We start from the raw sequence: 27,227 nt of genomic DNA on the forward strand, positions 1-27,227 counted from the left end.
CTCTTTATATAGTAAGAATACTAGCTCTTGATCCGTGATTTTATGTTGCCAGTGTTCTCCCCCGATACTTTTAGTTGGTTTTTGACAACAACCTGTTTTGATATTTTTATGTGAGAATGGAGCTCCAGGAATCTCCACTGTTTTTAGTAAGACACGATACATGTGCGTATCTGTCTGACATGGTGGGCGCACACACTTAAGAGACAACAGAGATAATACCAAGTGCCCGGCCCCTGCCCGTGCGATCAGGACTCCGCAGCCTTTCCGAGACAGGGCGCACCAGAACGTTCCGGGAGGTGTGGCCCTTCCTCGCCAAGAGGCACAAGTGTACCCCATGACCTGGCTGTGGGCCTGCTTCCCGCAGGACGGTTAGCCAAGCGCCTCCTCCATTGACTTAAGCCCTCCTTGTCCCCCAGCCACGTCCAGAACGATAACTCTCCTCTGACGCGGGGACAGGAAGCGCTCGCGTCCCGCCGGCACACCTCCTTTGCGCTTTTTGTGTTGCGTGGCCTGTGACCTTCCGGCTGGGGAAGGACAGACCCCCGCAGCCCCTCCCCAGGGTGGGGGAGCAGGATTCTTTGTGAGGACCGGCGTTTACCCCGCCGTGGTGGAGATCCGAGCAGAAAGGGCCCTTCCCCGCCTGCGAAGCAGGAGCTGCCCACGGAGAGACGCTCATTTGTGGGTTAGCGCGTGAGCGCGGGCCCGCAGCCGTGTGCTTCCTGAACCGCACGTCACTTGACCCCTTCGAGCTTCCGTTCTGTGCCCAGCAGAAGCGACGCAGTGAAGTGTTTAAGAGCACGGTCTCTGGAGTCAGACCTTCCGGGTTCGGATTCTGATCCCGCCATTTCCCAGCCCCGACACATCTGGGGCGAACCCTCTGAGCCCCCGGGCCTCGCTCGTGAGTGAGCTGACCCGCGGGCCACCTCAGAGCAGGACCCGCGCCGACTGAGCGCTGGGGAACTGTTCGCCCCTCGCAACCGTCAACCGCGGAAACGCTGATGGGACGTTGTGAGGTTTAACTAAGCTAATGTGAAGTGCTTATGCTAGGTGCTCCGTAAATTTGAATCCGGCAAGTTTAGAAATAGAATGGAGCGTTGAAGTGGCTTTTGCTTTTCGGGAAGAAAGCTGGCACTGCGGCGCTATTCTGTGTTGAGGTAACTGCGTGAACAGGAGCGCTCTGTGAAGTATTTCCATCTAGAAAGGGGGTGTCCCCGTGTTCTGAGCTCAGCACATGCCCGCCTGCCCGAATCTCGTCTGCTCATTCAGCCAAGTGGACGGCTATCTTGACTCTTGCCGAAGTTTCTGAATTGCTTCACATGTGGTTTCCTAGATTCTGTAGTTTGGTTGGAAAGAGGACGCCCTCCCTGTAGCTGTTATGAGTTTACTATTCACTCAAGGAAGTGGTCACCTGACCTTTCACGACGCGCACATTTTCATCCGAGGGCGTGCAGCCAGACGTGCACAGTCACGGGCTTCCTTACGTCATCAAAAACATCCTCTGGGCTGAGCGGGTGGTGGGATCTGGCTTTTAGTAGCCGCGATGCAGGGACCCTGCCCAGCTCCTGCGTCTGCACCGGGGGATGCGGAGGAGGATTATTAACAGTAACAGCACACATCTAGTGTTAGAACCAGCTGCCAGGCACCGTGCTGAGGTTTAAAAGTAGCATGACATGCATTCCTTACAGCAACTCGAGCTAAGTGCTTTAGATCCTGCATTTGACCGAAGGGGGAAACCCAAGCACAGAAATACTGAGATCACGTGGTGTCGCAAGGGGCGGAAGTGCGCCCCTAGCGGCCTGACTGCAGAGCGCCCCCAGCCCCAGTCCCCACGGCCGGCGCCACTGATGCCTGTGCAGACAGGGCCCCGACGAGGGGGCCACGGAGGCAGGGGCTGAAGCCGACGGGGCTCTTCATCATCAGTAACCCACTACAGGCAGGACACTGATGCCATCTGGCTTTCTCGTGCACTCAGTATAGACATTTCCTCTCCAGGGGAGTCGATGTCGCCCCCCCCCCCCCGTTCCCCCCTTTTGGTTTTTACCCGGTCTTTGTTTTCTAGAAATGCGTCAGGGCCCGCTTAGCACGCTTAGCAGAGCAGTGGGAAGTGCGCTCAAGTGGCCAGTGCCAGGTAGGGTTTTTTGAGTTTTAAAAAGACTTAGAAGTCCTATTTCTCCTCCACTGAAAAGGGGGGGTGGGGAGCGTTTATGTAGTTAATTACTTCTTGCATAAGAAACAGAGAAACAGTAGGACCAGTGACGGCCCTTTGATAATGAGAAAACAGTATCTCTCTGAAGTGTGAGGCTTGAGGCTGTTACAGACATGTTGGGAAAATAACTGCATTTGAGAAATAAGTGAAATCACCAAAAATTATTAAAAGAGAGGAACTACAAATGAGGAAATATATGGCAACATCGTGTGCGATTAGAGCAGATTAGGTATCTATTCCTAAAATAGGGGCTAAATCAATAGAAAAATGAAAATAGAGCCAACATTTAGGCCAGTTTTGCTGAATGCTGAAAGCAGTGAGAAAGAGGTCTTATCCTAGGGAAGGAGCGGTGGAAGGTAGCTTCCCTAGAATTTAAGAGAACAATCTGAGATCAAGGCTGAAATCCCTTCTCTAAGAACACAGGTATTCTGTGGGTGTCTGGTCTCATTCTGATGGCGGGATCTCCTGACCACGCATAATACAGCCTCACCGCCTCTTATTTAAGGGAGTGGATGTATGCATCCTTGCACTCAGGGCTTGGCTGCCTTGCTCGTTGTCAGCAACTTTTTCCAGAATGATCTTTCTGCTTCAGGTCTCTGTCCTAGGATGCCCGGACCCAGTGGTGCATGAGATTGCCTATCAATATGGGAAAAATGTGGGCATCGCCTTTCAGGTTGGTCCTCTGCTTTTTAAGAACATGGCCCATTGGCACAGGGGGAAGGGTAGTGATGATGCCGGCGTGGCCGTGCTCCTGACATTCCTTTTTTCCGTCCATAAGCTGATAGATGATGTGTTGGACTTCACCTCATGTTCTGACCAGATGGGCAAACCAACATCAGCGGACCTGAAGCTTGGGTTAGCCACTGGCCCCGTCTTATTCGCTTGCCAACAGGTACGTTTCCCAAACTTGCTCTGACACAGTGCTTTGTGTCTTCCAGGCACAGCTGATGGGGGAGTTCAGATAAGGGAGATGTGGGAAAGCATTTATATGAGAGACCTCAGATCTAGATTGGATCCTGGCCTCTGTGACCGAGATGTTGGGACTGGCTGTTTTACTTCTAAGCTTTATCTGTGTCCATATCGGTGACGCTGAGGAGATTACAACCTTCCTCCCAGGGCTGTTGTGAGGATGAACTGAGATAATGTTCATGGAGGTACTTTACAAATTAAACGCTGTGTGCATTTAAGGTAGCATGATGATAATTTCCATATATTTTAGGCACTGACAAGGTGAATGGTTTCCGCATCTTGATTATAGGACTGGACTTGGGGTATCCCTCGGAGCCCCTTAAAAAGGCACAGGAAGGGCCTCCGAGCATAAGAAATTCTGAGAAATTCTGCAGTTCTAGAAGTTTAATGAGACTGCTGCACTCAGAGAGCCTTGGCCATTGCCTCAAAATGTCAAGAAGTCAGTGGAATGCACTGCTAGAACCACATAGTTCCTTCTTTCTCCAGATTGAGGGACTGTCCATTAAGGAAGTAAGTAAAGCTGCCTTCATATTCTCCCTAATGTGGATGAGAGTTTAGGAAGTGCAGATGCTGCAGGGACTGTGAGGCAGACGTTTCCAGAGCCTGCTCTGGAGCCTGGCCACATTGCTTGGGGCTGGTCCAAATGTGCTTTGAAGTAAGTGGGACATTGGCTGACATTTGGACGTCTTTTTAATAGATTTTCATCTTTGTAGTATGTTTAATCCAGTTAAAACTCGGCAAAGCAGTAAGATGTTCATCACCATGCCATGAAATTAAAAAATTAGCTCTTTGGTCTAAAATTTTAGTAACTTTTAGTCTTTCTGAGATTTGTGCCTCTATTCTTTCTCAGAATTTACAAAGATAAACTATGTCTTCCATAGAACTCAGTGATTCCATTATTGAAACCAGTGACCTTACTTTTGATGAATTTCTGATCCAAGCAAGGAGAGATCTTCTATCCACTGTCTAGCAGAGCCGTTAACCAGGGTAATTCTCCTCAGAGGAGGCCGATGGCTTGGAGGGGCTGGGCCAGGACAATATACTCGTGGACAGCAGTCAACTGAGGAATGAGCGCTCTGAACAGAGATGTTGGAGCCCTTTGTGGAAATATCTGTCCTCACTACCAGGCTCTGTCCTCACAGAATTTTGAGGCAGAGGTGAGAAGTCAGAGGCGTGCTATGAATGGGTCCTTTCTCCTACGGAGACGAACTTGTCATTCCAAAAATCAAGGAGAATTTTAAAACGTGTGCTAAGTTCTGACAAAAATTTATACAATCCCCTTGTATACATTAAAGCATGAGTAAGGAACATTATATTTTTTTACCATTAACCCACATAAAAGTTGAGGACTCGTGAGCCATGCCCCAGGCTAGAAAGATCCGTCACTGCCAGCCATCTAGACAACTGCAAACAGTAAGCGGTCTGTCTGCTCCTGAGAACCTGGCCAGCAAATGTGAGTGAGGATTCCTGGAGCGAAGCCCTGAGGTTATCAGGATGACTAAGGAACAGGTCTTTTCCGAAAGAAGCTTGCAGTCTACCAAAAAGCTTTGGGTGTCGTACTTTTAGAAATCTTAACAGTTACAAATAATCGTCATGAGCCCTCGTGACGCTGACAGCTGAGTCTGTACGTGTCTGTAGGATGATTAAGAATGGATGCCTCTTCTGATTGTTTCACCGTGAGCATATTTCAGAATAAATGAATTTGCTTTCCTCTACACAAAGGAGTAATGAATAATTCTCCCTTCAGATATAGTGGGTCAAGGGGTCAAAATGGATCACTCCTACATATTAATGAGTGAGTCACACATAAGAGATTAAAAATGCTGGTTTAAAAAAAAAGGCAAGGAAAAGGAACACACAAAAGCTCACAGCGTCCCAAACCGCAGTGCTCCGGTGTCTCACTGGGACAGGCAGCGTCACGAGGCACCCACTCACCCTCACCAGACAGCACTGTTCCCATCTGCCTGTAAGGCGGTAGGAGAAGGACTGAAAAATTGCGCACGGCAGCCTTAGAAAAGGGAACACACAGAGGCCGAGCAGGAAGTGACTCCGGACAGAACTTGTTTCCTAAGTTGACCGGCTGTTGTGTCCTGTGGGCACAGGCAAAAGCTACTCAAAAAAGTTTAAGTTGTTCTCAAAGAAAACATCAAGTGTAGGCTCTCCCGTGGATTACACTTTCAAAAAAGGGGATTCTTGGCCAGAAATGTGTGAAAAGATTAATGGGGCCAAAAGTGATTTTGAGTAAAACGAATTCCAAAATAACAGACTTGCAGTATCTCCATTTAATGAAAGTGCATTGTTTTCATGGTTTGCAAAGGATCTTTCGTACGTTCTCTCTAACCTCACAACTCCTCTTTGTGGTAGGTATTATGCCCACTCTACAAATAAGGTGATGCGCAAACCTGGCCAGAATTAAACATCTGGTAAATGGCACAGCAGACAATTAAACACCAACTCCTCTAAGACCAGTATTCCTCTCACTCCACAATGTCCTATTCTGGCCAGCGCTGGCGTTGCTGAGAGCTTGTCTGACCCCCGGGGGGCTTCCCGCAGAGCAGGTAACCTGTGTGCTCTGAGACTGGCGGCAGGCGCTCTGGGAGAGCCTCTGCGTCGGCTCTCAGGATGTCATTAACCTCCCCATTTCGTGGAGTCCTTGTAAGATGTTTGTAATCTTTTTCTATAGGTGGGTGAGTTTTGTTTGCCAATTACTAAATTAGCCTTTGAATTTTTCCATCTGTGAACACTGAGTCTCGACCACAACGAGCCACTTTGGGAAACCATTTTTCCTTTTTAACACAGTCGTTGTCTTGAAATAGGAATTTGTTCCTATCCCAGCAACTTAATAGAAACTCCCTCTCTTTGGAATTCACTATTTTTGACATCTCTCTAAAGAGGTTTCTGGGTACCAGTTGGTACAGGGGATTTAAGAAGAATTTCGGGATTTCTGGAGAGGTCCCAGTGATGACGGTGTCGCTCCATCTATATGCGTATACATACTTACTGTAAGAACAAAAACGTCAAGTCTTTAAAAAGAGTATGTAAGTTGGATCTCGAGCTCTTCAGAAACCAAATGGGAGTGTTTTTTGGGTTCTTTTTTTTGTGTGAGATTACATTAGTTCTCAATCCTTTAAAAGATCTTTTCCTTTCTTCTGCTTGTCTTATTTGTAAGTCACCAGCCCTAAATGTCAGCCTTAGCCGCACTCCCAGCTGCCGTCAGCAGCCCCAGCCCCTGCACCAGCTGTACAAGCTTCTGTTACTGTGACTGGCTGGTCCCCTAGTTACCCAGGTGTTGTTTCCGTAAGCTCACTACATTTATTGATCACCTTTGTAGTTTAGCTTAGGGATGTATTTCACAGTTAGAATATGATTTGTCCTACTCTTTTTTTTTCCCAAAGATTTATTTATTTTAGAGAAAGAGAGAAAGGGGGTGGCAGAGACAGACCCCTCAAGCAGACTCTGCTGAGCGTGGAGCCTGACTTGGGGCTCCATCCCACAACCCTGAGATCATGACCTGAGCCGAAACCAAGAGTCAGACTCCCAGCCGACTGAGCCACCCAGGTGCCCCTGACTCATCCTACTCTTAAAAGGTCACCCTACCCTCAAACTAAAACAGCCTGGACAAACAGAATTTTCTTAACTTCTCACAAAATCTGTAAGCAGGCAACTGTTGTTCCCATTACGCTTCTCATTTCTGCTCCACATCACAGTAAGGGGACAGGCGAATGCCTAGGGGAAGAGTTTGGTATTTGCATATTAAAATTGCACACACTACATGTTTAAAGGAAGGATGTAGTCACACTCATTGCAAATATTTTCTTCAAACTTTGCTTTCTTGATGCTTTTTATAGTCAAAGGAGTCCGCACACAGCACATTTTACCACCCTTGTTGGTACGGAGAAAGCTCACGCACCATGAACAAGGTCATTTTACTTGATGCCCAGGACAGTGTCCTGTCAGTTCTGAGGATATGGCCTGCCAGAAGTCCGATTTTGGAACACCATACTAAGACAGATGCTTACTTGATTTGGCTTTTTTACCACTAAAATTGATTTGAGCTTCCTGATGTATTTCCTATAAAGCTTGAATTGTTCTATTCTTAAAAGGCCAGTAACTAAAACAAATTACCGGTTTTCATTTAAGAACTAACCATTTGCTGGCCTTTACATTTTATAAGCATGTGAGCAGCCTCGACATGTTGAGAACTTTGTTCTGACACATACTTTGCTCTGAAAGGAACATTCTTAATTCTTCATCTGTCATCATCCGGTTGAGGTTTTTCTATGTGTGCCCTATTTTTTCTTCTAGGATTACTAATACCGTGGTGGTGGTTACAGGACATCAACTTCAGGCTCACTGCCAGGGAAAAACTGGCAACTGCTGTAAGCACTGATGTGTCCAGAACCAAACATATCTTACTTCTTATGTCATGGAACCAGAAGCTGTTAGAGCTAACGGATTTCAGCTCATTTGGTTAAGCTCCCTCGCGACACTGAGGAGGCGGCTAGGACCCACAGGTTACGGAGCTCACTCGACTATGGAGGCACCAGGACTAGAGCTCCGGTCTAGAAAACGAAGTGATCTGGTGTCCTGACTTCCTGATTTTGTTAATGGTGACAATTCTCCTGAATTGTTGCTATGTATTGCAGAATATAGATTTTATCTTCTGTGTAGCTATTTTCTTTTTTTCTCTTACTGCCACAGCTTAACTTTGGTCTTTATAATTAACTACAGTAATGTAACTGGCCTCTCTACCTCTACCTCCTCTAATTCAGTGGTTCTCGAACTTGGCTACATATTAAAAATACCTGGAGTGCTTTTAAAATCTTGATGCCCAGACCCCCTTCCCCCCGCCCCAGCCCACCAGCCAAAAGAATCAGAGTCTTTGGGAGCAGATCCAGGCAGCCATCAACTTCCTGACTCCAGTGTGCAGTCAACATTGAGCGACCCCTGCTCTGAGCCACTTGACAAGCTGCTACGGTAGAGCTCTGCTCATAGTCCCTCTGCTCAGATAGCTCAGTAGCTTTCAAGTGTCACTCAGTGTAGCACTAAAAGTAGAATGCCTAATTCCCACCCTCATCCTCGGCCACTGCTTCTCAAAATGTCAGCAGAGATCAGAATCCGTATCATCTGGGAATCTTAGAAATGCATGCTCAGGCCCCAACCCTACTGATCAGGAAACTTTGAAGGAGCGGCCCAGTCGGCCTCTGGTGATTCTCATGCAATCTAAGTTTGAGAACTCTAAGAGAAGCCAATAAGGAGATTTTAGGGATGTACTTTGTTCCTTCACTCTTTCTGAGTGTTGGACCTAAGAATAGAAGTAGAAAGAACACCAGAATGAACAAGGATCAACAGCTGCCTCTCCTGAGCACCAGCTCAGTCCCTGGGCATGGAAAATGGATGTCTCTCTCAGCTCTGCTTCTTTAATTGATGCAATTTATTGCCCCCCCAACCATCTAAACATTTAAACACCTTTGTTTTTTCCTATTGTTACAAACTTAGTGTTAGAACATTTGACTCTCTCAAGAGCAATAAATAGATTTTCTGTCTTTATGGTTAGTTCCCAGAAATGAATGCTATGATAATGAGACGGTTCCGTTTGCCTGGAGATGTGGACAGAGCTCGACAATATGTGTTACAGGTAAGATTGTTTTACAAAGAAATAAGGCAGGAGCAGGTACGATGCGGGAGTTCTGTTAACCAAATGTAACAAATTTTAGATGCAAAACGAAGTGTGGTCAATTCTTGACAAAAATTTAAAAAGAGACACCTATATAATTCTTTTTTCTTCTAGAATTCTTTCTAAAGACTAATTTAATTGGCCTTGGGTAAGGCTTGGACATAGGAATTTTTTGAAGCTACCCAAGTGATTCTAATGTGTAGTGTGGGCTGAGTCCCACCGGTTTGAAACCAGTCTTCGCCAAATCCACAGGCAGCACTGCTGCCCTCCAGTCACCCAGACACGCCTCCTGGTGCAAGCTCTCACCTTTGCCACCACCAGGTTATCAGGCGCTTGCGGCCATCACCTTAGTATTGGCCGTCCCTACTCCCCCCTAGAATTGCCATCAGTGGTCACTTAAGAACCCACGGAGGCAGACTGTTTCACCTTCAGGGGCTGTAAGCCTATTTCAGATACACTGCCACATATCCTCAGAACTTTTCTGTAGAAGCCAGATCTTTTTCATATATTTTCACTTTTGATAACTATCTTTTTGAGAATGAGCTGTTTCCAAAATCCAAACCCAAAGTCATTTGGAGCCAGTCGATCTAATGAATGAGATGGGGTGAGCAATTTTTAGTAAGCTAATGTGTGACTTGAGATCTATGGTTAGTGCAGTATTTAAAAGAATTCCAAATAATTACCTTTCAGATTTCCAAAAAGCAAGACCCCCTCCAAAGAATGTACTTCTCTTAACTCTACACTGTTAAGCATCATAATTTGCCACCACGTCTTTGGAGGGTAGTTCGGTGGTACTGGTAAAAACTCAGTATGAGAAGGGGCTGTAGCTGATAAATGTACCTGGGAGACGTTCTGGTGTCAAAAATAGTATTACTGAAGGCCGGAGTGAGAGGTGGGACCGAAAAGAGGGCAAATTAACTGTCGGTTTTCGCAAAACAGTGAAGATCCAGCAAGCCTAGGCAGAAATGCATTTAGAAAGGTACAAGAATGGTCTCTTAAATTCTCCAAAAACCGCTAAATCCTAGCTCCCTTCACCCAGAGCTCCTTCCCAGTCCCTATTCCTTCATTACATATGAATGCACAACTAGGATTTACTTAGTAGGATTACTGAACAGTTGATTAAAGCTTGCTGAGACCAAGACGAACAGAAATACTCAGGCAAAAATATGAGTGGGGGGTGGAAAAATACCGTATCCATAGAACAAGAACAGGATATCAAAAAAAAAGAAGAACAGTAAGAACAAGCTCTAAGAAAGTCTAAATGATTGTGGAAAAACTAACTCCAGAGGAGGGTTATAACGTGAAATGAGCAAATCTTCAAAAACATAAACAGCAAGGGAAGAAAATGAGAAAAGCTGCGAGAGGATCAGTATGATGAGGTAACAGGTATCTCAGAAAAAGAATCCAAAAAGAAAAAGAAAAGAGTGGTCAGGAGAAGAGTTCAAAACTGGCTCAGTGTATAGCAAAAACCCTGGATGCTAGAAAACAGCAGGCAAGGCCTTCCAAATGATGGGGAAACATTTTCAACCTAGAATTCTAAATCCATTCAAACCATTCGTTAAATATGAAGGCAGAAGTTGTCATCACACACTGGAAAGTTGATTTCCAGTACCCATTCCCTGAGTGAGTTATCTGTGGATGTATTTCAGTAACGGCATGGAAACACCAAGGAAGAGAAAGCTGCAGGCACTCAAACCAGTGGAATGAACTAGAGTTTGATGGAAGCCTGCCGGGGAAGGCAGCTGTCTGTCTGTTAGGGCTGGAAGGCGGTCCGTCCAAGCAGCGAACCGAATGATGAAGGCAGTGGAAAGATATGGATCAGGCAGTTACATTCAGAAGGGCTTCTGTACACTCAGGCAGAGCAGACGAAAATGCATCCTATTTTCTATCAATTGGTAAAGTACAGAAAATCAAGAGGCCTTTCAGAGTGACGTTAGGAATATTCTGAATGACAGTGGGCTCCTGAGCTTGGAACGATGTGGAAGGAAATGACAGTACAAGACTTGATTCTGTAGTAAACGTATCTTTACGTTATGGAAACAGTGTTTTACTGGTGTTCAGCTTTTAGAACCAACATAAAATCATGGCTCCAGAAGAGAATACAAATCTCTATAGTGTAAAGGAATAAAGAATGGGCACACTGGTATCCTTGAGAGAAAGTAAGTAGTCGGTGCTATATGATGACAAAAGTAGTTAACAGCAGAACTAAAGATGGTAACAGAATTATCAAATCAAGAGGCGCAGGGTGGATGGGCTAAATCCTCACCTTTCTCAGCAGAAAGGCAGTAGATAAGTTACTAATTAAGACATTAAAACCAGCAGATAAAACTGGTGTCTTTGGAAGAAGGGAACTGTTGATTTCCATCATATGTGCTTTTTTATTATATTTTTTAACTTGAGATTTTTTTTCACTTAAAAATAAGGGAAAGTAGGTGGCTATTTGATATTAATGAGTTAGTTGCTCTGCATGCTGGCAGAATAGAAATGTGCTTCAATCTGGGAAAAGTGCCTCAACGCAGTAGGCAGAGGAGGCTGCAATGATGAGCTGGAGAGACAGCGCTTAAGACACAGTCTGGCTATTTATTAACCCGATCTCCACAAAAATACATTTTAACTCTCTGTCATAGCAGAAATGTAAGCGCTGCCCCAGTGAGTGATGCGTCTGACCTCTTTTGCTCTGTACCCCCCCCAGAGTGACGGTGTGCAGCAAACCACCTACCTCGCACAGCGGTACTGCCACGAAGCAGTGAGAGAGATCAGCAAACTTCGCCCGTCCCCTGAAAGAGACGCCCTCATTCAGCTTTCAGAAATTGTCCTCACAAGAGATAAATGACGACTCTTTCTGTTATTTCCGGCAGCTACTTTTTACCAGACTGTGCCTAAAGAATTTTGTGAAATATCCTTTGCTTCATGTGCAGATAACCAAAAATCATTTCAAAAAATCATTTCAACCTTATTGATGGGCAATTTTTTTTTATTGGCAAAGTTTTTCAGAAAATTTTTAAATGTAATTAAACCATCCGAATCTGTCACTCTAGTCCTGTAAATTCTAATCGAGGTATCTTGATGGTTATATGTGGTATTGTTTACACTGTTAAGATCCACATGTAAAGCCATTACACAAATAAATAATCAATGTTAAAATTCAAATGGTTTATCGTGTTTCACCATAGGAGTAAAGGTCACAAAAATTGTGAAGTCTACATTTCAATCCACATTAGATTTTAACAATATCCAAAATTTCATATAGGAGAATGGTTTATTATAAAAGACTGTACATAAAATTTAGACAACAGGTTATATACAAAATTAAGAGAACATTCCACTTGAAAAAATGAAAAAGGTAGCTAGCTGATCACTAGTGATACTGAAATCATGTTTAAAATTAACAAAGGCAAAATGCATATACAACAGTCACATTGATTTGGTAGCAATAATGGCCTTTAATTTTCAGAAATAAATGTTTTGCACTAGTCTTACCATTTACTATGCTGTTATAAGTCTGTAATGCCCAGTACATAACTGTAATTTGAAATCCAAACAAATCCTCACTACACAGAAACCCACACTTGAGTGCTCTACTTTAATATCCTAGGCAATATAGAATTACACACAAGAAAAAGACATCCCTCCAACCTTCCCTTAAATAAAGAGGAGACACACAAAGTGCATGTGTTGCATTTCAATTATTTCAAAAGACAATATAAATCTGTTGGTCAGGTATATTCCCTGTTCACTGATTAATACAAGATCCACCTTTTTTTCAAATTATTTTCTTTTTAAAACCTTTTTATGTTGCTAGTGCCAGGTAATGGATTAAATAGCGCCTATTCAAAAGTCAGTTGCACCCACTTCTACAAAAACAACATGTAAAAGATACTTATAATTTCCTTTCATTGAACCCAGTATACAACAATCCACTGGAAACCCGAAGGGCTGATACGGCAGTCCTTGAGAATTTTTACTTACAGAATGTGCACACTTTAACACATTTTCTTAGCTTTGAAAAAGTTACTTTAGAAAAGGAATTCAATAGATTGACTTGTAAATACCCATCTCAGATTTTAAATCTGCAAAAATCAGTCACTGCCATTGGGACAGGTTGAGATAAGGCTAATATTTTTCTTCCAAGTTAATATATTGAGAAAATAGAACCATAATTCTGCAATAAATCAGTATCTTTTATTTATTTATTCATTTATTTATTCATTTATTTATTTATTTTAAAAGCAAACCAGTGAAGGAAAGGACAAAAACCTTTGGTTCACTTATGTATTTATGAATGGAAAAAATTTATAATGCAAATTCACTCATTAAAAAACTTAGGTACAAATTACAACATTACAGATAACCCTTTGTTTTGTTTCACATGGAGACCTTAGAGACTCAATTCATTTCAAGAGACCTAAGTACTAGTACTCCAAGTAAATATTACACAAATTGGAAGCATCTTGAATTTTTTTAAGTATATTTCAATACATAAATTTGTATGCATGCTTTAAACAAATAGTATATTTCAAGAATGAGAAAGTCTGAACAAAAAGTATGACCAGCACCAGGATTGAAATTTTCTGATTTTAATATTAGTCTGACATAGCGTTAGTAACCATGCTGCACTGAAACATGTAATGGTACAATCTGAATCATGATTTGTTAAATATTATACCCCACACCCCCAGAATACTTAGGCTGGTCATAAAGTTAACTGTGTAAGTAAGTATATAAGCATAATCAGTTATGGACAGCCTCTTGTATAAATTGCCGTTTAGCAATACACAAACTGCCTCAGAGATGTATGCTTACAGGTAGACATTCAATTATACCAATAAAACAGCATGTCCTGAAAGTATGGGCACATTTTAAAACATTTTAAGACAATTCTGTTAACCATAATAGTCCCACAGTATGACTGAGTAATAAGAAGAACCTACTTTAAAAGCAAAAAAAATTAATCAGTATAGTGCATGATTGATTCAACATAGTTCCCAGGGAACAGACCAGTCACTCGATTGCAGACTCCTTCATACCAGCCATCATCATTCTTCTTTATTACGTAAATGATTGCACCCTCCATAAACGACAGCTCATCATCCTTGTCTTTTGTATAATCATATATTGCCACAACTATGGAAAGAACAGTTGAAATACCGTGGTAAGTGCACTATTTACAACATTTAACTGAATTTTAAAATGTAATTCCAGTTAAATCTATAGTAGAGCAAAACCAACTATTTGTACAAATACTGTTAAACTGGTAAAAACAGGCAAGTCAGTGGCCAACGATGTGTCTAAATCACTGGCTTGATCGTAGGACCAAATTGACAATCTGACTACAGAGAAGTCCAGAGTTTCAACCAATCTATCCAGGAAAGATCCCTGAATTTTCTTATTTATTAGATGTTTCATTTGTTCAAATATCGACTAAGCGCCAACCATTGCAAAACACCATCTTCCAAAATACGTAGTGGGCAAAGCTACAGAGCCAATCAGTACATCAGGTAACAACCCAACCTGTCTAATTTGAAAATACACATATCCTGGGAGGTCAATCTCATCCTACTCATTCACAGAAAATATGCATGTAATTTGTGGGGCCATACCTAGATTATTTAAAAGAGTATTTACATACTTTAAAGGTCAACTGGATTTTTTTTTAAAAGGGGGAAATATGTGAGCAAAGGCCCATTAATTAAGACTTAGAGAACTGTGCAATTCTGTGCTATTTGATTATTTTGAGTTCAAAATACTCACTTCCTTTGTAAAGAGTGCTGTGGAAAGGAGAGTCATCAAAACATTACTAGTTTTCCAAACAACTGGTTTATGAATTTAATTGTTCCTTCATCCTGCCTTTATAGCCTGATAGTTCTGAAGTTATATGCAATTATCTAGTATATGTGAAATGGTATGTGACAGATTTTCATTACCTCGTGTTATCTTTTTTCTTAAAACAGCTCTTAGGACATTTATTTTGGAACTTGCTTTTCCCCTGAGAAAGATAACTTCTCCTAATTATTCTGAATTAGTGAATTATAAATAAGGAAGAGGCTTAAAGTACTGATCCATAGCACCATCCACAAACTTAAAACAGGCAACCTTTTTTTCCCTTTACAAAATTATATTAAGTAAACTCAAGTCCACTCTCCTCTATTTTAATCCTGCAGCTGAATCATAGTTATAAGCTCACTGACCTATCCGGTTTCCAAAAAACCCAAAAACATACAGAATAAATAGTACTAAACTATTATCCTGGTATTACTTTTGGCTAAATAACCATTCAAGAAAATTGAGTGATTACTAGAAAACCATTAGTAAGGAAAATAATGTAATAATTTAGTCATTAACGTATTACTTATTAATTTGTCAATTATTATTATTTATTATAGCTTCGGTAACATTAATTTCTTTGTATTCACAGTCACAATAGGTCAGAGTTTGTGTGGTGTAGAGGACTTTTAGACGGATCATGACAGAAGCCTGACACCCTCAAAGTTAGTCAGCAGAATGAAAGCTTTCTTTTCCTCAGGCTTTTAGCTCCACTTACACAAAGAGCTGGTGAAAGTACTGAGCCAAATTGTTTCTATTTTCCAAGTCCTTTTGTAAACGAATCCTAGTCGTACCCAACTTCCCCTCCCCGATGCATATATTCTCTCATATAATAATGTTTACTGATGAGTACTTAATCATTAACAATTCAATGTCCATTCCACTCTCCAGAATCCGAATTCATACAGAGCTAAACTCCCCCTTCTGTATGTACTGTAGGATTTTTTGGAACTCAAAGTCTCACACTCTAATCCTACTTCTACATGATAAAAATTTGAAGATAGCTACCTAGTTCCCCTACAATCTTCTCCTCAACTTAGAAACAATGCTTTCAACTGTTTCACGTTATTGGTGCACTTCCTAGATATTCTGCCTCCTGATATTCTCCTCCTGAAGACATTTCTGTTTGCAGGATCTTAAAATGTGGTACTCAAAACGAGACATAATACTAGTGTAATATAAATGGATATGATTAGATTGGTATATATTAGGTTACAGTTCAGCTAATGTACCCTAGGAATTTGGCTTTTGGAACAGTCATGTCATACCATTGATTAATATATCCAACTAAATTCCTCTTAAACCAGGTCTTATTCATCTTGTGATTATAAAGGTGACTATTTAAGAAGACTTTAAATATAATCCTACTAAATCTCAACTCTCTGATTTAGACTATGGGTCAGCAAACAGTGGCCCATGGCCAAATCCAAACCACTGCCCTTTTTGTAAATAAAGTTTTACTGGAACATGGACACATCCACTCGCTTATGTAGTGTCTATGGCTGCTTTTGTGCTTCAACAGCAGGGCTGAATAGTTGTGACAAAAGAAACTGTATGGTTGGCAAACTTAAAAATATTTCATTTTTGCAATATAAACGTATCAAATTATTATGTTGTACAACTGAAACTAACAGAATGCTGTTGTGTTAACTATACCTGAATTTTTTTTTAAAGTTAAAAATACTTATTATCCGGTCTTTTACAAAACATGTGTGATGACCGCTAACTTAAAACTGTTATTTCAACTTGTAAAGACATTTTGTAATTCTGCTCTATTGCCAAGTGTATTAACCATTAAATAATTTCAAATTTATCTTTTTATTAGTTCCATATTAGTCCCAATTTAAAGTTAAATCTGCTTTTCCAAACCAGGAAATACAGGTACACAACTCAAAACTACTTAAGTTTATCAACCTCATAATAACCACAACATATCTCTATCTAAAGGCAGAGGAGAATCTAAACATAAGGTAGAATATTCAAGATTTCCTGAACAGTATATAGAATATTCACTGTTTAAAAGTATTTAAAAAGGCACAGCATAGAGAATGTAGTCAGTGGCATGTTAATAGCTTGCATAGTGACGGATGGCAGCTACACTTGTGGTGAGCACAGCATAACCTACAGAAATGCTAAATCATGTTGTAAACCGGAAACTAATGTAACATTGTGTGTCAACTATACTCAAAAAATTTAAACACATACATACAAAAGGAAAACACCCAATTCCCTTTTAGCCATGTATTCAAAACTCTAGGTACGAGAGAATGCTGCAGGCCTCAAGAGCTATAGCTGCTTACTGTCAAATTAACCGAGTAAATGCCAATGGAAGGAAATACATTTCAAAGGCAATCAAATGTGCTTAACTACATTACAAGCATTTTTCAAAACTCGACAAATACAGACTTTAAAATGACAGCTGGATGAAGAAAAGCAATTAAATCTCTAAAAACAGGATTTCTTTCTTTCCTACCACTATTTTCTTAATACGTAATTATAGTGAATGTCAGGTAATTTTGATAGATCTGGATGTTAGAGTTATACATAATTTCATGAAATGAAATTCTAGTGATTATCTTCTCTTTTACAAGATCAACTAACTGAAAACCTTAATTGAGGCTCTTTCTCATGATAGTCTCAATATATTTTAAAATATTTAGATATGAAAAGTTTCTCTCTTTAAGAGTTTAGAAATTTTGTTTTAAATCTTAATTATATAACGTTAGTAAGTCATTTAACTCCTTTTCTGTGCCTTATTTATTTCAGCTACAAAATGCAAACAGCCAAGTTCATCTCCAGCTGGAAGCCTATGTCATTTGAAAAACCACATCTAACATCATAACATACTTTTAACTTAAAAATAAAGAAAGACCATTCCTTTACACTGGAAATGTAGAGGAAATAAGGTTTAACGAAATTATGTTGGCTGGTAAAGCTATTCAAAGGGTTGAGAAACGACTAGATGTTCTTTATAGCTCTAAAATTCTATAAAATGAGGTTAAGTTTCCTTTACCTCAATTCAATGGTGACTGTACCTTACCTTTCTCAATATAATTCTTGGGGGCCCAGGCAGGATCCCCATCCGCATACGGATCATTATACTGAACTACTGCAGCCTCTTCATCTTCATAATCCACTGGAGGTGGTGGTGGCGGAGGTGGAGAGTCATCGAACATGGGAATGTCATCTGGGGGAGGTGGTGGCGGTGGAGTCGGACTATCCGCAACTAAAAGAATCCAGATAATTAATTTGAATCAGGAATTAGAGTAAATGAAAATTCCTAAATTAACAGAATTTAAGAAAGCTCTAATTTGTATATAGCATGCACTCTAATAAAACATGCAATGATTAGAAATAAAAGCTTGGTGTGTTAGAGCTTCTACTCCTAAGAATAATTTTGCAATGATAAAATGAGCTAAAAATTAGAGTATTAGGAAGTGCTACAAATTAATAAACGCAGGAGATTAGGAGACAATGTCTCTTTTTATAAGGATACAGGAGTAAAAAAGTTCCCTTAGTCCAAGGCTCGGATCAGAACAAATGTCACTCTTTAGTTAGCCTACCTCCTTAAGTAAGCCTTATGTCACATTTCTCATGTGGACTACTGTAAATGTTATGTACACCACTACATTTAGGGTTTGATAACCATTCACTGTGCACATTCAGGTCCCTGATTTTAGCTTTTAGTTATCTTTTAGTTCCCCAGAAATAAGCCTCCAGTGGGTGGGTATTCATTTTTGTCTGTTTTAACCGAGAAAAAAATTGGCAGTATCAGGTCTGCTTCATTGTGTAGGTTTTCTACTCTTTTATGTAAATTTTAACAAGAGAAATTAAGTTAGAAATTAAATAATTCCAATATCTCATTGAAAATTTTCAAAAACGTTTGTAATTCATAATCAGCTTTTTAAATGCAGAAAGCAAACTAAGAATTTTTGCATTATTGCTAGTAAAACTTAAGCATGGGATGTGGGAAAGACTCGATCCTAAAGATACAAGTTTCTAAGAATACATCCACAATAAAGATTTTTAAAATAAAGTGTTGCAGGAAGATGTAATTAAAAACAAACAAACAAAAACTCATATCATGCAAAACAATAATAACAACTCATACCTCAAGTTGTAGATGGGTGTGGTACATGTATGTGTGTGTGATTTAAATAATCGAACAGTGAAATGAGAAAATGACAGGCTAGAACTATGCTCATTGAACTATTATGATACCAGGTAACAAGTGCTCCCAATATTAAGCAATTCAAAGCTAGAACACGCAACTAATTCTTAATTCGAATTTCTGATCCACAGATTTCTTTGAAAGTTAAAGACGTGAAAATGTTTTGACACAAATGATACAAGGAATTCTATAATAACTGCAGGGGAGGAATTCAGAATACCAACATCCTAACTCAAATGCCAATTTCTGGAGCTATTTATGTGATCAAAGCATGCAGTCATAATCTATTTGTAATACAGGTTTTAAAGTTTACTCCACCCTATTTGGAAAAACGTGCTGAGAATATAACCAAGGGATCCAGATTTAGAACACCTGTGGATAATAGCCCTACTTCCACAAGCACTTCAATTCTGATTTTTATTTGATCCTGTCGGGAGATGAGAAAGACTATGAGAAAACAAATCTTGTGTAGTGACGCTCATTCTGATAGCTATCAAGCAGGTCTACAATTTATTTTTCCACCAAATGCCTGGATCCATTTTATTTTTGCCCTTACCTTCTCCACAAAGCTTTCTAATATTATTGAGAGGAGAAGAAAATGGGTATGAATCCATCCTAACATCAAAGAGCCATAGCTCATATTCTTAATTTGGCTTAATGTGTAAATTGTTTGCCTGAACCCCTAAATTGCATTTACTCTTTTAATACATAACTAGTTTCATGTTTTCACTCAATTGCTTCATGTCCAACTGCTGTGACTCTACATTGGCTTATCTCTAAATTATATATACACAAGGGCAGAAGTCTGGTCAATCTAATTCTCTACGCATAATCCTTTGTCTAACACCACACATAATTAGTTCAAAAATGCTTCCGGATGTTAATCATACACAGATGTAAACACATGGACATTTTTCAGGCGCTCATGTCTTAAAGTGAAGCACATTTAGTAGGTTAACTGCCACAGGCCATTATCACCAATTTTGAGTGCCACAGGAAACTGCGTATTTAAGAGAATACAGAAAATTCATACTCCATAAAACATGTAAGATACTGATACAAAGTTAATAATCAATATTCCTAACATGCTTTCAAAGAAAATAGATCCTAAATAAAGCTGCACATTCTGCAGCAAAATGAGAGTAACTGATTCCAGTTCCTAAGTCTGGGGAAAAGAACTAAAATAAAATAGTAAGTACCATGGTCCTCCTGAGCAAAAACCATGCATGCCTAGAATTATATACATTAATACTGAATTTCTATTAAAAAAGAAAAAAAAAGAGTTGGGGTGCCTAAGTGGCTCAGTCGATTAAGTGTCTGCCTTTGGTTAAGCGTCTGCCTTTGGCTCAGGTCATGATCTCAGGGTCCTGGGATCAAGGCTTCCTGCTCAGTGGGGGGTCTGCTTCTCTCTCTCCCTCTGCCTCTCCTCCTGCTGGTGCGCTCTCTCTTTTCCTCTTTCTCTTTCTCTCAGGCTCACTTTCCCTCCCTCTGTCTAATAAATAAATACAATCTAAATAAAAAGTTACCAAAATGCTAGTCAATATGCTTTGGCCCCACTAAATGGATGTTTATTATGGCTATCTTAAAATATTTCCTCCCAATTTTTGACTGTAAGGCAGCTCAAGTTTTTAAACTCTTGTAGCACTAAGGACCACCAATTTACCCTTACTTACTTCTTTTTAAAAAAATAAGATTCACTTTTTTTAATAAGTTTAAATATACTGGAGTTTTCAAACAAATGTTAACAATAAGGATGTTTTACACTCAGAAATTTCAACATTTTGGAACTACAACATTTTATAAAAAGCCCATTCAATCATACATGTTTCGTGAAGGTAGAAACTTTGTCTTAGACTATCTGTACTCTTCCCAGAGCCTAGCACATAACACTGAATAAACAATTATTTGACTGGAGGAAGGGAGGAAATGTGGAGAATTACACAACAGGGTTAGCAAAAGCTGAACATTAGAATTTGCTACACTGTCTTCTCCTGGAAGATGGGGTAGTCATGTGGGTTACACATTTGTTATAACCATTCTAAAATTTGCATGGCGATGATCCCAAATGAAGTAAATCATTACTAGACCACCTTACCATCTTAATCTCAACATTTATTTTGGGATAGTATAATTCAGTAATAGTGGTATTTTTTATTTTGTCAAGTAACATTCACTCTGTGGAGTTAGGATCATACATCCTCTGGAACCTCAATGTAAGCAGCAATATAAACTACTCTATCCTAATCAAATCCATGTATTCAAAAGAATTTCCAAAAATCATTAACCTGACCTGCCTGAGAGAAGACCTAAAGGCTGAAAGATGTGGGTATTCGGAAATATTCCTCATGGGCCAAAACACGAAGAGAGCTCACCATTATCACTCTCACATGGATAACCTGGATGTAAATTATTCTTGCAGATTCATTCTTATCCTAACAACAAATCTTTATATAGGTTCAAAATTATTTCTGCATAAAAATCTGAGGCTTTTACAAAGCTTTCACCAAAATTTTTATGTAACTAAAGGGGGAAAAAAAAAAAACCTGCCCCCAATGCATAATAAATTTAATCCCATACTGTAATTATCCATATGCTGATGAATTTGCTGGCAACAGAATACAAAATGTTTTCTAATTCCCCTAATAACTACTGGAAGCTGGTAGTTTCCATACAATTTGAATTTTTATGTTTCATTACGCTTTCCTTAAGAATCTGCAGAGATCAGATTTCATGTTTTAGATCATGTAAATAACATAAGAAAGTTGCAGTTTTGAAATTTCTATGGGTCAGTAATCATGCACACAAGAGAAAAAACTGAAGACCGTGCTCTTCAGTTTCAAAAACATATCTGCACCTACTTTCAAGATAAGATTAGCTTCTCAATAAAAGTAAGAAAATGATGACTCATCAGCCATGCAAGCTATAAGGAGACAGCCTCTACTCTTTGACAGCTCTGTTTTTCCGAACTTACTGTTTTCCTGCACCCTGGCCACGAAGCCTGTGAGAGGTATCTGTGGAGTCAACTGAGGCATAGGGGGAGGGGGTGGAGCAATAGATACTGGTAGCAACAACACAGTATGGGGGAAGTAAAACAGATAAAGGAAAGAAAAAGAAACAAACAAAAAGCAGAAGTCAGTTACAAGGACCACAAACATAAGTATGCAAAGAACAGTTTGCAAATGAAACAAAACAAAACAAAAAACAAAACAAAAATCTGCAGAAACTTCTTCATTTCCCACCAGCAAACCTAAACTGAGCTGTTGCTTAGCCAACTGATTAATTTTTTTAAATACATGTAATTTAATCCTAATGTTATTCTGTTTGGGGAAGATTCAAGTTTACCATCACACTCATTTTCAAATTCTAAGGAAAGACTTTAAAAAATGAGTAACAGCAGTATTTCCAAGATATTGTGTCTGCCAAATCGCTATAACCTAACGGGTATGTCTAGCTTTTAAGGTAATGTTGTAAATTAGAACCCAAATAAATGTGTTATGGAATAGCTGTTTATTCCATATATAAATATATATATTAGTCACAGGTTTCCTTTATTATATATCTAAATTTACATACAGCTCTCCAGGAAAAACCCTTGTTATTGTAAAACAAGGTGATTATTATTCTAAGGTGACAATTTTATTTGTAAAGATATCCCTCCTAAATTTACTAGGGAATAAGTGTGCTCCACATACCATGTTAACTGTTCATTGAGTTTCTTAGGGTAAGTATTTCAAAAGACCTTCTTCATTTTATCACTTTTCTGAAATAGGAAACCTGATCTCATAACAGGTTAAAATATGCAGTTATTTGCATTAAAGTAATTTCTAACCAATCACTGAGTAGCTGTAAACATTCCAACTTCTACCTAGAGAGGACATAATTTATAGGAAGTTGATATCAAATGCTCACATGGGAAACAAATGTATTAAAAACTGTAGCAAACTAGAAGTAAACATTCCTAAGTTTACCATTTTGTCTCATTTTTAACAAGATAGTAATTGCCAAAGATTGCTTAGAAAAAATCAACAGGACTGACTCGCAAAATTCTTTACTGGCAGTTAGTAAAACGTGACACTAAATCGACAGAGAAAAACGATTTGTTGGTTCCCAAGGATCATTTAACCAAAAGGGGGTTTCAATTAACCCAATGTATAAATTTTGTTGGTAAGCATAAAAATTTGAAAGAGGTTCAGTATTCAAAGCAGCAATAACTTACCAAAGCAATGTAATTGCATTTATACCCATTGTATGGCTAAAATTAACATTCAATTCACTATGAAACTGGTTCTCATTGATTCTGATACTTTGGATATAGAAGGCTCTTAAATAAATAAAATGTTACAGTTTTGATTTAAAAACAAAACAAACCTCCCACGAGCCTAAAAAATTTGTTTAGAAACAACCCTTAGTAACTAGACATGCTGGTTAGTACAGAGAGAAAAAGAAAAGCTATGCTATGAAGATACTAGTCATTACCAACACACCTGGACAGAAGGGGAAATATGCACATCAAAACACTAAAAACATTTACACCCCACTACTACTACTACTACTACTACTACTACTTACTACTACTACAGCAACCACCACTACTACCACTATTACTACAACACCAACAGTAACTCAGATTGAGGGATAGTTATTTTGACACATAATATTTTTTAAATTTGAGTCCAAATTTCCTTTATAATATCAAAAAGATATAGTTACTCAGTATTGAAAAGGTCTTATTTGAGAATAAGTAATCCACTGAGCACTGTTAAAATAAAACTACACAAACATGTACTAGGTGAAGTGTCACTAAAAACCCTATTTGAAGAGTAATCTAAATATCTAAGTGAGGCAAAGAAAAATAAAGAACATAAAGATGGGATCTAAAAACACAATATATTATGAAAAAAATTAAAAGATCATGAAACTACTGAGGCTAATAATCAGATAATCAATCCATGGAATATTCAGACTCTAGGTACCTTTCATTACCAAAAGGAAATCAGGGAAAACATGAGATAAAATTCTAACTGGTAAAGTTTCTTGGTAGGTAGCCTGGTTAAAAATTTTGGTCTGGAAAAGGACTGTATAAATTTGGGGATTATCTGTAAATTTTGACATTTTTGCTAAAGTATTTTTCAATTCTTGGGAGTTTTTTGCTAGAACACAATCTTTAACTCTAAAATTTACATTAGAAATAAGAGAACTTTCCTCTAGCTCTGCTGTAAAATACATGTTCAGAACATGCATTATAAATTATCTTAAAACCAACTTCTTAGGGAAAGAGGGAATACTCATTGTTTTTTACTAATACAACATGCAGCTCTAGAAAGTAGTTACAAGCGCCACATGGGAAATTGTGTTCCAGACTATGCCCAGTGTTCGCCTCTTGAAGCCAATAACAAATACTGGACAACAGACTCATGTCAGGGTTTTTTTTTTCCTTTTTGAATTAGGCATCTTAACATAATAAGTGAAATTAACGATTACCCTAGGCAATTCATACTCCCTGCCAAAACTAGTTTCTAATCTTTAAATATCTGTATGCCTTTAAAAACACTGATTGCAGTTAGTGTTGAGATGTGCAATTTGACATGAAGAGAAAGAAATCAGAAGAAAATCCTCCCCACTGTTAACAGTGATTAGAGACAGAATAAGCAAGCATCACAAATGTTTTTAATGGTTTTGAACTCATTTCAGTACAGGTTAACAAGCTTAAAAGTGATAGCCAGCAATTTCATTGTATTACTTTAAAAGAAAAATTTTCACAATGTTCTTACTTTCACTGCTACTGAAGTGTCTCAAACATGCCAATAAAAATAAACTCAGCTTAATTTCAGTATTTTTCTTCTCTAATTCTATTTATAGTAATAAAAATGACAATATTAAACCATTAGTTAAATTTTAGTACGTAAGCATACTCAGTTAAGTCTGAATTTTTTTGAAAGTGATAAGCAATTATTTTTGTGATAAGTGCTAATTCTTAAAATGGCAGGATTCAAGGACTGATTTCCTAAAGCAAAACTAAACATGAAATAGCCTGGTTTCAATTGTTGTCTATCACTGGCAAGAACAACAGCTTCAAATAATTTCCTTCAAAAGGAACTCCACTGTTGCTGTACGCCTGCAAAGCAAAAGCTTACTTGAATTCTGAGAATAAAGTGGACCTCCATTAACATGAGGCTGAGCAGAAAATTGAGCAGTCACAGAGGGAGTTCGTCTGTATCCACCAGAAGATGCCGAGGAAGTGGTAGAGTTGTGTCGAGATATCTGCCTGGTCATTGTGCCATACTGGGAACCAGGAGCTGAGCCCGGGGCTGCGGAAAAGCATTAGTCAAAAGCAACCAACAAAGAACTTGAGAAACATGTGACCTCTGAAGGCAGAACAAAGAGAGGGGGACTCTCAGTAAGAAATATGTATTATTTTTTAAAGCCCACAGCACAAAATAAAGAGAAAAGTGAAGATAAAGCACAAATAGCTCTCTGAAGTTACAAACAAAAGGAAAAATAGATACTGTGTGGAAAGCTGCAAAAGTACAACAAATAACATTCTTAAACCTTTTAATTTAGCAGAATCCCAAATGGTATTTTGTTAATATTATACATAATTTTTTTCTGTATCATTTTAGAAGATGTAGGTTTTACATGTGAACTATGTCTCTCCAACAAAATAAGTACCAAAAGGTAATATGAAATGGAACGCATCAGTTTTCAAAAGTGAATGTATTAACAGTTGGTTTACAAACTTCCTTTTCCATCGCAAAATCTTCAGGAGCACAGGTGAAATTATAAAATGTAAACAGGCTAGCATATTTTCCACATACACTGCCATATTTTATGTGAATGTTTACTGTGTTAGTGGTTACAATCAAATACATATGATAGCAGAATCATTGTTATGAGAAGCACAATTTCTAGTTTCAAAGTACTTATATATAGTATCGGATTTGTTACGTATCTCCAAACTTTTAAGAATAACATACTTCCCCTTTCACTTAAATTTTTGTAACTGACAAAACTGTAAATAATTTTAGCCTTTGTAAAACAATTTTACAATTTTAAAGCAGCTTCATGTAGAAAATCCATTACCTTTCACCATACTTGGAGGGTTTTTTTCCATCCTATACCCAAAACAATCTTCTTTTTTAGTATCATGCATATCTAGAATGACTAAAGTACTAACAGTTCTTAAAATTTTATTCAACATCATCTTTACCAACATTTCAAAAGTTTAATATTTAAAAGGTTAATAAAGTTCAAAGCCTCTAAAGTTAACCATACTTTCCAAAGGTAACTTCAGGATTAATGTTAGCTTCTTTGCCCCACCCAAACATCTAACCAGAGTAAGTAAAACTAGTGTATTTTCATTCAGTTGTGTAATTTAACCTCTCCTAGAGGTCATACAAGTTATTACATAAAACCATACAGCAGAGGTTGTTCATTTTAAAAAGTGCTAATAAATTTAACATTTTGGAGCTCCCAAGCCATAAGCAGTCACTAATTATTTGAATCATCCCAATGCTCATTTTCTAAATAGAAACACATTTTAAAAATAACACTCGGGGCGCCTGGGTAGCACAGTCATTAAGCGTCTGCCTTCGGCTCAGGGCGTGATCCCGGCGTTCTGGGATCGAGCCCCACATCGGGCTCCTCCACTGGGAGCCTGCTTCTTCCTCTCCCACTCCCCCTGCTTGTGTTCCCTCTCTCGCTGGCTGTCTCTGTCCAATAAATAAATAAAATCTTAAAAAATAAATAAATAAACAAATATAACACTCTATTCAAGATCCTTCATGAATAAGAAATTTTGGATAGCTAGGGTTTCCACAGAGCTAGGAGGTAAACCTTTAGCTGTTTTTAATGGAGATCTCTGTAAAATGATTTTTATATTTCTCTGACTTATATAAAAAGTACATGAAACCCAAGTATTCTCCTTGATGATCTAAAACTGAAAACCAACCATTCAGCATTTCCAAACTGTGCTTATTTCAGAATTTTTCTTTAACATTTTATTATGTAATAAATCATAATACCAATGGGTATATGATTTATACACATAATTGTTATATACAGAAATATTATATATACTAATATGTATAATTATATGTAATTGTTACATATAATTTTTATATAAATATTTTATATATAATTTAAAGAAAAATAAAATACCCAGCTCCACGAAACAGTATATTACCAGTAACACCAAAGCTTCCTGTTTTTGCCTCCTAAATCCCAAAACCCAAAAGGTGTCCAACATTCTTTCTTTACAGATTCTTTTTTTAAAACACATATATATGTACCCTTAAACAATGCACAATACACAGAGAAGTTATAATTTATAAACTTTTATAATGGAGTAATTATGCATGCTGCTGGCTTGCTCTTTTTTGTTT

The 27,227-nt window shown here is 38.7% G+C and overlaps 2 protein-coding genes across 17 annotated transcripts in view; one reads left to right on the top strand and one right to left on the bottom strand.

The window, feature by feature from the left end:
* PDSS1 (decaprenyl diphosphate synthase subunit 1) overlaps positions 1–12,002 on the top strand; it is a 44,235-nt gene extending 32,233 nt beyond the window's left edge. For 2 of the 7 annotated variants that reach the window (XM_026490286.3, XM_026490290.4), the window contains 4 exons: positions 2,799–2,879; positions 2,985–3,098; positions 8,733–8,813; positions 11,545–12,002. In XM_026490286.3, the coding sequence (XP_026346071.1) occupies positions 2,799–2,879; positions 2,985–3,098; positions 8,733–8,813; positions 11,545–11,685 (417 nt within the window). In that variant the 3' untranslated portion in view covers positions 11,686–12,002. Of the gene's footprint in view, positions 1–2,798; positions 2,880–2,984; positions 3,099–3,464; positions 3,686–7,480; positions 7,555–8,732; positions 8,814–11,544 lie in introns of those variants that run through there. The other 5 variants (XR_008956548.1, XR_008956549.1, XR_003313591.2 and 2 more) reach the window with 5 other exon arrangements.
* Positions 11,809–27,227, bottom strand: part of ABI1 (abl interactor 1) — a 123,969-nt gene continuing 108,550 nt past the window's right edge. For 5 of the 10 annotated variants that reach the window (XM_026490284.4, XM_026490278.4, XM_026490279.4 and 2 more), the window contains 4 exons: positions 24,981–25,154; positions 21,818–21,904; positions 17,716–17,901; positions 11,809–13,976 (listed from right to left, as the gene is read on the bottom strand). In XM_026490284.4, the coding sequence (XP_026346069.1) occupies positions 13,801–13,976; positions 17,716–17,901; positions 21,818–21,904; positions 24,981–25,154 (623 nt within the window). In that variant the 3' untranslated portion in view covers positions 11,809–13,800. The remainder of the gene's footprint in view (positions 13,977–17,715; positions 17,902–21,817; positions 21,905–24,980; positions 25,155–27,227) is intronic. The other 5 variants (XM_026490281.4, XM_026490280.4, XM_026490285.4 and 2 more) reach the window with 2 other exon arrangements.

The sequence above is a fragment of the Ursus arctos genome, unplaced genomic scaffold (genome assembly GCF_023065955.2).
Source record: "Ursus arctos isolate Adak ecotype North America unplaced genomic scaffold, UrsArc2.0 scaffold_30, whole genome shotgun sequence".
Taxonomy (NCBI): domain Eukaryota; kingdom Metazoa; phylum Chordata; class Mammalia; order Carnivora; family Ursidae; genus Ursus; species Ursus arctos.